Source organism: Cornus florida, unplaced genomic scaffold, assembly GCF_030987335.1.
Source record: "Cornus florida cultivar Cherokee Brave unplaced genomic scaffold, ASM3098733v1 CherokeeBrave_3.0.0_Hap2_Chr02, whole genome shotgun sequence".
In the NCBI taxonomy this organism is placed as follows: domain Eukaryota; kingdom Viridiplantae; phylum Streptophyta; class Magnoliopsida; order Cornales; family Cornaceae; genus Cornus; species Cornus florida.
This window is the reverse complement of record NW_026775572.1, coordinates 109,361,573-109,375,219: the sequence shown is the minus strand read 5'-3', so window position 1 is coordinate 109,375,219 and position 13,647 is coordinate 109,361,573. Positions and strand designations below refer to the sequence as shown.

At 38.8% G+C, this 13,647-nt stretch overlaps 1 protein-coding gene and 1 pseudogene across 3 annotated transcripts in view; both read right to left on the bottom strand.

Moving 5' to 3' along the window:
- LOC132295542 (plant UBX domain-containing protein 7) overlaps nucleotides 1-1,201 on the bottom strand; it is a 75,026-nt gene extending 73,825 nt beyond the window's left edge. For 2 of the 3 annotated variants that reach the window (XM_059793840.1, XM_059793842.1), the window contains exon 1: nucleotides 980-1,201. In XM_059793840.1, the coding sequence (XP_059649823.1) occupies nucleotides 980-1,081 (102 nt within the window). In that variant the 5' untranslated portion in view covers nucleotides 1,082-1,201. The remainder of the gene's footprint in view (nucleotides 1-979) is intronic. The other variant, XM_059793841.1, reaches the window with a different exon arrangement.
- Nucleotides 1,202-7,821: 6,620 nt separating this feature from the next.
- Nucleotides 7,822-7,920, bottom strand: LOC132297788 (small nucleolar RNA R71; annotated as a pseudogene).
- Nucleotides 7,921-13,647: the final 5,727 nt, after the last annotated feature.

Below are 13,647 nucleotides of genomic sequence, written 5' to 3'. Positions count from 1 at the left end.
TTGAAGCTACAAAAGAACAAGCTGATACAATGGGACGATGTTAATAAGCTTAGTTATGTAAACTCCCCTATTCTCCCCAACACCCGTGTTGAGACGACACAATGTCACAGCATGTGTATGGGCACTGAATTTTTACATATGATGAAAGAAGAATAAAAGGTTAAGTTTGATAGCAATGAAGTGTTTTCTACTTCTAAGATAGATAGAATCCCTTTTGTAACCATATCCAATTTACTTTAAAACTATAATTGAATATAATTTTGAAAATAGGACGTGGCCACATACTCATAAGTCATACCCAACTTGTAGACATTCTACAAACCGAGTCCATGTAGTCAAAGATTTTAAATTCAATGATGCACAACTCATAGACACATACCCATAATCTCACACACAATACATGCACCAGAGTCCTTCAAACATAGTTAATAAGTACCCACAAAAATTTAAAATTCCCATCAAATGATGCATTCCATCCATATAAAAATACAGACTAAGCAAGTATATAGAAATGGTATTCACCCAAAAAAAAGTAAATAGAAATGGTATTCACCCAAAAAACAAAGTATATAGAAATGGTTAAAAAATGTGTTATTGTTAGTTGTTTCATTATTGGATCTCTATGTCTGTTTGTTATTTGCTTCCACTGTGCGGAACAGAGGATAGCCAACAATAAGTACCAAAAAATTTAGTCTTTCCATAAAATGATAGATTACAACCCGTCAAAATTAACACAGACTAAGTGAATATAGAGAAACGATTAAGTTAGTAATAAAAAATAAAAAATAAAAATTCTGTGTACAATGGGTTGGGTTCGATACCAATCACTACCCACAAAAATACGATACATTCCATTTTTGCCACACAGACTAAATGGTTGAAAGTAGTGATATACAAACAAATTGGAGACAAGAAAGAGTAATAAAAGATTCAAACTGGTTAAATTTGAAGATCATCAAAGATACAAATAGAGAGAGACCTGTAAGAACTGTCTGGCAGTATCGGCGGTCTGGCCTGCGGCGATCTCGAGGAAGGAAGAGACCAACCGTTGCTTGTCGGTGGCAGATAGAACGTCTTCCATTTTTTCCCCACAATTGAGCGACGAATTGAACCCAAAACCAAAATCCTAAAATGAGAAGGGAGCTCTCTCTCGAGCTTTCAGATTCTTAGAGAGAGAAAGAGGACACCGCCTTACCAAATAAAAAATATAAATAAAATCAAAATCAAAATTGTAATTAGCGAATAGAGACAGAGAAAGTATATTTTATGATTTTCACTAAATCAGGTTGATTTCTGGGTAAATAAGATATCTCTCCGATGGAGTAGTAATTATTCGTTAGCAGTGTAGTACTATTTATAACTTAGGTTTAAAAAAAATAAAAATAAAAAAAATGTATACTATTTAACTTAGGTTTAAATAACAATAATTTTTTTTTTAATAAAAAATATTTGTTATGATATTTAGGCCTACTATTTTATCCTATTTATTAAAGTAAATTAATTAAATCCTTCCGTAATTAAAGATATAAAAATAATAATAATATAAAAGAAAAACTCATAATATTCAGGTAGACATAACAATAGTGAGTTTTGCATAAAATCGTGTAACATTATTCTTTATAAAATATATTATATTATGGTTGATTGGACTTTAAAAAATAAAACTATATTTCTCATTGACGCAATCAATTTTTTCTTCTCAATTTTCATTCGAGTTTGAACAGTAGGACAAGTCGAAGCCAAATTTTACATGCACTTTAGTTTGACTGTTTATAGTCATATGCAAGTTCAATTAAATTCAATGATGATGAATGGAGTAACAAAGAGATATCATTATAATAGCCTTTTATGTTAAGAAATTTAGTATTTTTCTATGGCATTAAGAAATTTAGTCTTTTATATTAAGAAATTTGGCGTGATTTAGTAACATTTATGTGTTCTTTATTTTTTAACTTTTTTTTTTTTAGACATTTTTATTTATATATACAGTGTTTGGTAAGGATTATTTGTTTCTTAAATTTTGTAAACAATAAATCAGATTTGGTAATGAATATTTATCTCATAAAATAATCAAAAAGAATTTTAAGCTTTTAACACACACACACACTCTCTCTCTCTCTCTCTCTCTATAGCACACTGGTATAAAATCATGTACATAAAAAACAAGGAAAATGATATTTATGTAGATGGATTTATCTGATTTCCTAGGCAGAATCCTAGGTGGCGTCTAACTGGCAAAAAAAAATGCACGTGCGTGCGTGTGTGCAATCCATTCATCTTCCCCGTCTCTCCTCTCTCTCTCTCTCTAACGGTTCCACCACCATCTTTTGGGTCTTTTTTCCCCTACTCCTCTCTTTCTCTCTCTCCAACTTCATCACCCTATTAAGACGAGTAATGTTGGTGGGCCAGAATGCCAAATTTGAGCGCAGGGGTGTCAAAGATCAATTAATGGTGATGTCGGCAACAGAACTCCGATCGATTGATGGTGGTGTCGATGCAGGAGGCTTGTTCAGTGACGGAATCCAATCTTCTTCTTTTTGGGATTCTTATTTGGTGAAGAAGACAATGGAAAGAACTTATGTATAGCCCTTTCCCTACCATCTCTCTCACTAGTTTGTTGGGTGAACAGATCTCTCTTCCAAAGCTATAACTCTTGGATGATCTATTAATTTCACGGTGGTCGAAGCTCGCAAGATTAACGCCAATGAGAAGCAAGGACAAAAATTTTAGATTTTCATCGTTGTGCATTGTTGGGTCACTGGTGCCTGTCGCGAGTTGTGTCGTCACCGTAAGAAACTGATTTTGATTTTGCGGTCGTTGTTTATAGAGGTAAGGCTTAATCGGTTCTTTGTCCTTTTGGCTGGAAGTTGCAGAAGTGGTGAACGATCCAACTAGTTTGTCGACACCAATGAGTATAGGTTGTGTGAGATCGTGTGAATGAAGATGGATAGCTTCGGAACTGAGAAGATTGGATGTCGCTGTCCTGTAAAAGCTTGTTGGATTCTGCAGCTCAACCTTCACCATGGAAATTGACGATGAAGACCCATTCTGGCGAAGAATGAAGACGGTCCAAAGACCCGTTGTTTCGAGCTCGAGCATATGCCTCCATAACGCCGAGGACGGAAGCTACATCGTCTGCGCACGTCATTTGAGCATTGCTGGTTGAGTTTTTGCCGTTCACTATGGTCATTGGCCTCTGTAAGAACAAAACCCATTCTCACCTATAAAGTACTCCTTGCTCGCCAGACATAACAGCTGGGTAGATTTTTTGAATAAAACATAAAAGTTTTTTAAAAATTCTTATTTTTGACCCCTTATGACTAGTTATGTTTGTTAGCTAAGGGTGTGAAAATAGCCTATAAATATATGGTTATTATAATAGATTAAATACGCTTTTTACTTCTCTCCTTCCGATTTCTTTCTGTTTTAAAACCTCTATTCATTCAACCAAAATATTGTATGTATATATATATATCCAAGTTTATAGGCAACATGACACAAAAACTTGGTGATTCGTTTCTCTGTGAACGTGCTTATGGAGGACATTGTAGTTGTATCTTGGAACCTTTCATATTTGTCATAACCTGCACGTATGGAGGCTGTAAAGGCTTTAGGACAGCGCATAATGCATGCCTCTCCATTACACACGTCAAACGTTTCTTTACTCTTCTCTTATTAATTTTATACATTTTACTCGCCTATTACTTTAATATATTGCGGTATGGTTACACTGTGATATGAATATGGAAGCTCTGATGGCCCTGGATTTTTACAAACCCAGTGCGTCCTGTGATGACCCGAAACGGATCCAAAAGTGCAGAAGCTAAACATAAACAAGTCTCTAGGGATGTACATCATCCCTAAGACACCTAAGTGACCCTCCATGAGGCCACAGAACTCAACGAAAACGAACTCGGAAGGAAAAAAAAAAAAGGTAAGGATATACTAAGAATGGTCCAAGGGTAAAATAGTCTTTTCACACATAAAACGAAGTCTCTAAGGATGCATGTCATCCCTAAGACACGATTGTGACTTTCCATGAAACCACGGCACATAAAGGGACAACATACGGAAACAACGTTTTAAAAACAAATAAGTTTAGCCTTAGGGGCAAACTAGTAATTTTATAAAAAGTTTCGGGTGCTACCAAACACGCCATTGGATAGACAATGAAAAATTAATGAAGTTAAACTCAAGAATCGCCTAATTCGGAGTCTGGAATAAGAAGTTACGGCCATTTGAAAACGAGGCACCAAGGTTGTCAGGACATGGCACCATGGGCGCCCATGACACACATCACGCGCGCGCGCTAGCGCACGCCCTTGACAAGCTACTACCGGTAGTAGAAGCTACTACCGGTAGTAGGACAATTGAAGCTACTGCCCAAGCTTCGGAAATGCATGTTCGGGTTGTAATGACCCGGTCATTTTCCTTCCTTTCCTTTTTCTGAAATTTTACGGATAAATTTTTCCGTTGAATTTTCTTTTCTGAATTCGGCTACTCATCACTTAGTGTGGTCTTGAGTACTCGGAAATAGTTTTTGAGACTCTTTCATTTGGATTAACAACTTCTTTTAAGGACCGAGTCAATTCCACATTTTTATTTTTTTGACACTATTCACTTTTCGTCTTTTTCCCGAGAATGATTTTCTTCGCGTAACCTCACTTTTTGTGCTTGGATTTGGTTCCGATTGATGAGCGCTGAAAAGTGCGCATTTAAAACCCTTAAGCTTAGGTATTCTAGAACCTTTATCTATTTTATTTTCCCACTTTAGATTGATTTTGTATTATTTCCATTTTCAGGTACTTATCCCCAAAATAAGCTAACTCAGCTAAATAAGAGCATAATTGAACCAATCTTGAGATGAATCAAAGAAAGAAGCAAAGTGGGAGCAAAAGGAAGCAAGTGGTGGAAATTCAGCAAGTTCGATCGATCTCAGAATATATTCGATCGATCGAAAGTTCATCGATCTTAGCTTTCCAAGATGGATCCAAGCTCTTTTGTCCTTATCCAAAGATCCCACAAAGTTCGATCGATCCAACTTTTTTCTAATTGATCGAAAAGATTCCATCTTATCCACTTGTACCACCCTACCTACCACATTTGTCTCTTTCCCAAAAATATCTTCAAAATATCTCAGATTTGTTTTTATCCAAAAAGGCACCGTCATAGAGGATCGATCCAGCTTCAATTCGATAGATCTCAGCCATGTTCGATCGATCTCAACACAAGTTCGATCAATCAAACTCCCCAAAATCCCGAGAAATTCCAAATTCTAGCTCATTAAAAGTTGTCTCATATCCAATCATTGGGAGGAATATTGGTGTACGAGCCCAGCTCATTTGGGGTGATATTTGACCTACCTATATAAGGAATATGAGCCACTTTTTGAGAATGATACTTGATATACTTTAGAATAGAGAGGAGGCACAATTTTGATATTCTTAGGAAGGAAGAAAAGAAAGGAGGAGGCTAGAGACACAAGCTTGGAGTTCTTCCATTAACCAAGAAAAGGGGCAATCTCTATCATGGAGTTAGCCCTTGAGGGTTGGAGGACACCATCCATGAGTGGCTAGACATCCTCTTGGGGCTAGAGTTAGCCCTAAGCATGCTTTCTACATCTTGATTTATGTATTTTTGAGGGGATTTGTATTGTGATATATGTTTTGACACTTTTATATAAATAGATCTTGTTTATTCAATGATTTATGTGGTTTAATGCTTTCAATTGATCATTTCATTCTATCCATATGTCTATGTATGCTAGAATAGATGTTCATGTGTTTGTCTCTATTTCTTGTGTTATTGATGCATGTCTATGTGTATTAATGCTATAGATCTAGAGATTGTCAAGACATAGTACTTAATGGAATGTTCTTGTGATTTATTTGACGGTTCATACTCATTTCTTGATGGATTGTGCCTCTCCCTTACTTTAATTAGTTTAATTTCATATCATTAGCTTAATTGTAGTGTAGTTATAGTTTAGGTGTTAAATGGGAGGACAATCCATACTTGTTGTTTGATGTTCCATACTTATGAAAGTAAGTAACATATATCTCTAACCTTGTGATGTGTTTGGATTGTGAGCTTAAAGAAAGGATTAATGGCTTAGTTTGATATATTGTGCTATCCACCATGTTGCTTAGATAATATATGCTTAATTTGTCATCCATGCTTGTTGAAACAACCACACACACACACACTATGTTGCAATACATGATTTACCCTCATTAGTCATTTATTAAGGGTGTAGAAAAGCTATGCTTAGTGGTGATCTCTAAACCCCAAGATCTCTCTCTTATTTTCTCTCCATTACATTTAATTACCTACTTTAGTTTAAATTACATCTTAGTGTAATTCAACCACCAACCAATCTTTTTATCACTCGACCTATTAACCCTAATCTTGATTCCTCAACCTAGTACGACCCACCAATCCCTTGGGACGATCCCTACTTGCCTTAACTATATTTTTAGTGAAAGGTAGTAGTGGCAATTTCTAAATGCAAAACTTGGCCACATTCATCATAGCTCTACACCATTATCTTTTGGTGCACAAACTTTTGGACTTTGGGGGTGACGCCTCGAAGTAACCACCAAGTTTTTGGCGCCGTTGCCGGGGATTGATTGAAGGCAACGTCGTATTTGTGGAATCAATTAGGAATTAGTACTCTTTTGATCGTGTCTTTACTTTGTTTTCATTTTAGTTACTTATTGTGTCGGTTCTTATTTGACTAGGAGCATTGGGCTAGAAGGTGAGCAAAGGAGCATTTCAAGTAAGGAGCTAAGCAAAAGCAAAGGAAAAGGCTAAAAATCTAAAAAATTTGAAAGGCTAAAATTGAAAATTGAATTGAAGTGCTAAAGGACCCTTTGTGAGTTCTTTCTTAACTCAATCTCTAATTAAATCGTCGGCGCGTGTGGAGGCTTGTATTTCAATTCTTAGATAAATCGTGAGCCCACGTGGAGGCAATTTACTTTTCTTGCATATTGTTGATAGCATGGGAATATGGGAACATTGTATGTGGAGGAAGTTTGTTGATTGTTGATTTATTACGAATGTGAAGTGTTTGTTCATTACTTGTTGTGTTGCATTGTGCATGTATGGTCGTAGATCATTGAGACCCACTCTTGTCCTTCTAAATTTTCATCTTAAATTCGTTGTTCAAAACCTTAGGGGAAGAGGAAGTTCTAGTCAATCCATTTCATCAATGGAAGGACATAATGAGGACCATGTGGAGGACTTTGGTCACATAGACCAACAAGGCATCCTCCACCCCAATGTGCATCATGATAACATGCAAGTACCATTAGGCATGCCGAGGCCATTCATTCACCCACCACAACAACAAGGCCAAGTTCCATTGGGAATGCCAAGGCCAATCTATGCTCCACCACCTCTCATCATTCAAGGCAATCAAGGTGCCCATGTTGCACCTCCAATTGCTAATCCTCCCCTTGCTTTAAGAGATCACTACGTGCCTAATGAATACAATGCACCCACATGCATTCAATTGCCACCATTTAGAGCACACCACTATGAGATCAAACCACAAACCATTCAAATGCTTTATAACTATCATGGACTTCTAAGTGAAGAACCTTACAAGCATTTGGATAAGTTTTTTAAAGTATGTTCCACCGTGAGATACACGGACATGCCGGAAGAGGTCTTAAAGCTTAAACTTTTTCCATTCACCCTTAAAGACAAGGCAAAATATTGGTTTAACAATCTTAGACCTTTTTTAATAACTTCTTGGGCAGAAATGCAACAAGAATTCTTGAAGAAGTATTATCCGGTTTCGAAGACCAATGCCATGAGAACCTCAATTCGAGAGTTTTCACACGAGGATGGGGAAACGTTTCATGAGGCATGGGAAAGATTCAATGAATTGCTTAGGAAGTGTCCACATCATGACATGCCCAAATGACAATTAGTTCAATATTTCTTTGAGAGCTTATCGGACAATTACAAGGGCATGGTTGATGTTTCCATGGGTGGCTCTTACATTGATAGGTATGAGGATGACGTATGACGTCTTTATGAGAGCATGAGTGAGAATTCTTTGCATCGAACTTTATCTTCCAAGAATGGTAGAAATTCAAGTGGAAGGAAGAGTGTTGGCTTACATCAAGTCGACCATTCCAATGAAATAGCCGCCAAGATGAAATCCTTATTTCAAAGGTTTGATCAATTCTTGATCAACCAAAACTCGACAAATCAAGTATCTTCCATCCCTAACCATTCCCATCATGCATCCAATAAGACATGTATGACTTGTTCAAGTGTTTTACATTCTAGTTCCAATTGTTCCCATGGACATGTGCAAAGTGAGCATTATGAACAAGTCAATGCAACTTTTGTTAATCAAGGGAACAATCCTTATGGCAATCATTATAATCCTAGTTGGAGGAATCACCCGAATTTCTCTTGGAAAAACTAAGGGGAAGGCTCAAACCCTCCCCAAGGTGGTTTCTAAGGGAAGTATATTCCACCTCCGATGCAAAGCCAAGGTTCCCAAGGATATAGACCATTCCAATCACAAGGAAACCAATTCTCTAATTTTCATTTTCCTAATCAACCATCATATTCTCAAGGAAATGCTAGGAGTCCCGCTTTTGAAGAGAAAGTTTTGACTGCCCTAGGCACTCTAGAGGCGAATACTCAATTGCTTCATTCTTATTCTCAATCCATTGTTAAGCTAGAAACCCAAGTAGGGCAAATAGCTAGTACATTAAATGCTAGAGAGAAAGGGAAAATGCCTTTGAATGCCCCACAAAAACAACAATGTGTTGTAGAGACTCATTCCTCATCGGAAGGTCACACAATAGAGCATGTCAATGCAGTGACAACCTTGAAAAGTGTGATGATTGTGGACAACCAAGTGGGTATGTCCAATGAAGAGAGTGAACCGGTGCAACCACAAGTTGACACCCGTCCCGTTTCATATCCTATTCCTCCTTCATTGCATATGCATGATTTTTCAAATGAGAATATCTTGAAAAGTGATTTTGAAAAAAAAAATGTGCAACATAATTTCAAAACTTCTTGTGTTGAAGAGACTTCAAAGAAAATGTTTGAAAAGGTTTTTGAGCCAAGAGCTCCATTCCCAAATGCCTTAAAAGGATCCATTTCAATTGACAAGCAAAAGGCCAAAACAAATGAAATTGTGGATGTGTTTAGGCAAGTGCAAGTCAATCCTCCACTTTTAGATGCAATCAAGCAAATTCCGGATTATGCCAAGTTTCTAAAAGACTTATGCACCCAAAAGAGGAAGAACAAAAGCCAAGCACCTAGGAAAGTGGTCTTAACCGAGCAAGTAAGCTCAATTTTGCAGCATAACACTCTTCCGAAGTTTAAGGACCCCGGTTCACCTACCACTTCATGCATCATTGGAGATCATATCATTAATCGAGCTTTTCTTGACCTAGGAGCAAGTGTTAATCTTCTTCCATACTCGGTATATGTCAAATTAGGCTTAGGAGACTTGAAACTGACGTCGGTGGTTTTGCAAGTTGCCGACCGATCCATCAAAAAGCCTAGGGGTATCATCGAGGACGTATTGATTAAGATTGATAAATTCTTCTTACCCGTTGCTTTTGTTGTCATTGACACGGAACCGGTCCCGAATCCTAAGAGCTAAATTCCCGTTATCCTTGGCAGTCCTTTATTGGCAACCGCGAATGCCAACATTAATTGTAGGACGGGGATAATGAAGATCTCATTTAGCCACATGAAGGTGAAGTTGAATATCTTCAATCCGACCCCCAATTCATTTGACAAGCATGAAGAAGTTAATGTTGTGGAGAAATGTCATGACTTTAAATGTGAAGGAATTGAGTTTTTGTGTGAGACCGAAGTTTCAAAAAGTCCATCTTCAACCCTGCATTCTAAGAAAATTGTTTTAAATTCTTGCTTTGAAAGGGCATGGAAGCCCAAAGATCATTGTGACCAAGGACCAAAAATTTCTTTTGAGCCTAATCCAACAAGTTCTCTAGGGAACCATTTGTTGGGTGGAGTTCAAAACACTTATCGCCCTATCAAGGAGGGGATGCACTACAAGATGTTTGATCCGGGCTAAAAAAGCCCAGCGTCTTGCTAGAGACGTTAAAGACTAGTACATTTCGTAGGGTGTCAAAACCCTATTCCTCCTTCATTTCTATCTTTAATTTCATTTCTTGTGAAGTTTAGATATTTGGTTTAGGTTTATATGCAGCGCTAGGAACTGTGATTAGGATTGCATGTACTTTTATGTTGAAATTGAGCATTTTGCATAAGTTTGATTGATCTCAAAATGAGTTCGATTGATCGAACTTCCCACCTGCATCAAACCTGTATCCAAATCACCCTCTGTCCTATCGATCGAGAAAAACCTGCATATTTCAGCTCTTTGTCCCATCGATCGAAGACTTATCTAGATCGATCTTTAGTTCTTCGATCGATCCAACTTCATCTTGGATCAATCTGCAGTCTCAACAATTAGAAAATTTTTGAACTTGCATCCAACCTGCATCAAAAGGCTCTTTGTCCCATCGATTGAACATGTCTGCAGGATTTTGCATGTTCGATCGATCGGAGTCATTCTTTGATAGATCTTAAAGAGATCGATCTCTGTTCTTTGAATTACTGTTTTGTTTTCAGTTTAATTTCTTCTTGTTTTGAATTTTAAATTTAAAATAATAAATGTTTTATTTTGTTTATTCAATAAAAAAATAATAATAAAAAATAAAAAAAATATTTTCAAAAGCTTCAAAACAATTTGTCTTTTAGTGAGGAGAGATCGATCATAGTTCGATCGATTTGAGATTTCAGTTCGATCGATCGAACTGGTGACGGAATGTTTTTAAAAATCAAATCTAGGTTTGTTAGATCGATTCCACAGATCGATCTAACACCCTCTCCCTCGTTCCTCGCCACTGCAACTTACATCCTCACCTCCGGCGAACTCTCCGGCAACTCCATCTCACCTCGAATCTCACTCCCTCATCTAAGATCTTAAATCTCATCTTCATCTCATCTCATCTTATCCCTCGGTTTGAGGCAAAATCCGAACCCAGCTCTTTGATTCAAGCTCTAATTTCATGAATCTATGCTCTAAATGTTAGATCTAAGGTGTTTTGAAGATGAATCTTGCCATTGATGACGTTTTGAAGCTTTGTATATATGTGTATATATATGTATATATATGGTTTTATATGTTTTTGATTTTTGATTTGATTTCGGGGGTCACAGGCCAAATCAAGTGACCAATGTTGATGTTTTGTTGTGTAGATGGGCCAACGACCATGTTCGTGAAGGCCCCGTGCCATCCATGTCACAGATCTGTGACTTTTCAAGTTTCACCTCACAGTTCGATCGATCGAACTTTTTATTCGATCGATCTGTAACAGATCGATCTCACTTATTCTCGATCGATTGAACTTGCATCGATCTCACATTTTTGTGATCGATCGAACTTCACAGATTTGCTTTACACATTTCACACACCATCTCTTGTGTTTTATGCTATCTCATACATGCCCAATGCTTGTGTTTTCTACATTGGATGCATTCTATACTTATACTGTCTAGCATGCTTCACATCATGTCACTCATTCCTTGTCACTTGCATAGATTCATGTCCTTATCTGTTTTGTCTATCTTATTTGACATACATGATTCTATCAATTGTGCTTTAATTCTTTATACTGGCACTGACTTCCTTTTTGCAAGTTTTCCTTTTATTTTGCAGGCCATGGCGAGGGTCAAGACTGTTGCTCACGGACATTATCACCGCAGGGCCAGGCGGAGTTTGGACGACGAGGCAGGTCCATCTCATGCCCAGGACCCCATTCAAGAGGAGCTAGCAGAGCCCACTCCACCTCATTCTCCATCCGACAGTCGACTACAGTCTTCAGTCGAGGCATCTTCTTCACAGGCTGATGCTGAGGCTGAGCACATACCATCTTCATCACCATCGCCAGCTCAGCCAGCCCAGCACTTAGATCAGCCATTACCGAGATACTCACGCCTTTGGGTAGCGCACGAGTCGGTCTTTGACATAGACTTCTTCTCCCGGTCTGTTCTTACCAGAACAGCATATGACGATATAGACCGGAGGGGCATTTCAGCCATGCTAGTCCCTGTCACATATCCAGTATACCCGAGGTTGGTCCGGATGTTCTTCCAAAACCTCCGACCTGCCCCGAGTAACCTGGCGGAGCTGCGGATTACCATTGACGGCCACCCTATCAGTATTATGGTGGATGCTCTTTCCAGATCTTGCCGTTGTCCACACGTCTGCCCTCCCGATCTCCAGGATACCTATCCTATTCTATGGAGGCCCACATATGCAGACATGGCCGTTTTACTCACAAGTCACTATGCCGGTGGCGAGACTTTCGCCACCCGGACTTTTCTGCCAGATAACCTGTGGTTCTTCTATTCGGTGCTATACTGAATTGTTTTTATGGCCGGCCATAAGATACAGAGGCGCGGCGACTATCTGACAGCTTTATATGCCTTCTATACAGGGCACTGGATATCCATTCCTGCGCTCATCTGGAGCGTTATGATGAAGCTGTATGTTGACCATATCAGCAAGGCCAAGCCCAAAAGGGCTAAATATCTCCCATTCAGCTATCTCATCACACAGATTCTGAGAGACCAACACTATCCCTTCCAGCCACGGGAATATACTGAGTCTGGGGCCTGCACATTCAAGAAGAAGGATTGGTATAAGAGTTACAACGCTCTTATCAAGAGTCTGCAGGACGATATTGTCGAGGCAGCTGAGGAGCTAGAGAGAGAGGAGATGGAGCAGGCAGCAGCAGTAGAGCAGGCGGTGAATGATATACCAGTTGATCCGCCTGCCATGCACATGGATATTGATTTAGAGCAGCCCGCAGAGGACCAGGAGCATCACTCTCCGGCTGGGTCGCCCATTTAGGATGAGGAACAGGCTCAGGATCATCATTCTCCCGCTCCAGCGGTACCTGAGGCTCCAGCACAGACACCCGGCTTTGGAGAGCGACTCCAGGCTTTAGAGGATGCTGTAGTATCTATCCGCGCTGACACGGTCTTTATTCGAGAGGATGCTATCTCCATCCGAGCTGACATTACATCTCTCCGTACCGATGTCATGGTTGCGTTGCGAGACTTATCTCGAGATATCCGCGGAGCACGCTCTGCCCGTCCTACCTCCTCTTCTTGATCTCTCTATCCCTTTACTCCTGTCATTTTATATATCTGTGATACTTTATTACTGTTACTCTATTTTTACGGCTAGTCTGTTGGCCCTGATACTGTGCTATGATGTCTATTATTTCTGTTTATACATGCTATATATTGGATGTCATACCTTGTATTGATATATCTGTTTATGATTGACTCCATTAAGTGCATCCCAGTGACTTCAGTGAGAGAGAGTACTGCCCAAAATTTTCAGGACCACCCTTATACCTCTCTCTATTTTCAGTTGCTATCCTATTCATACTTGCATGTCCACTATGCACTGTTATTATCCCTCTTGTTATCTGATAAGTTTTATCCAAGTGCCAAATTTTTAGGACCACAGTTAATCCCAAGTTTGGGGGGGCTATGCCACTTACTTTGGATACTTCTGTTCCGGCTATTCTTTGCTATAGTTGCACTGGTATACTCTTTCCT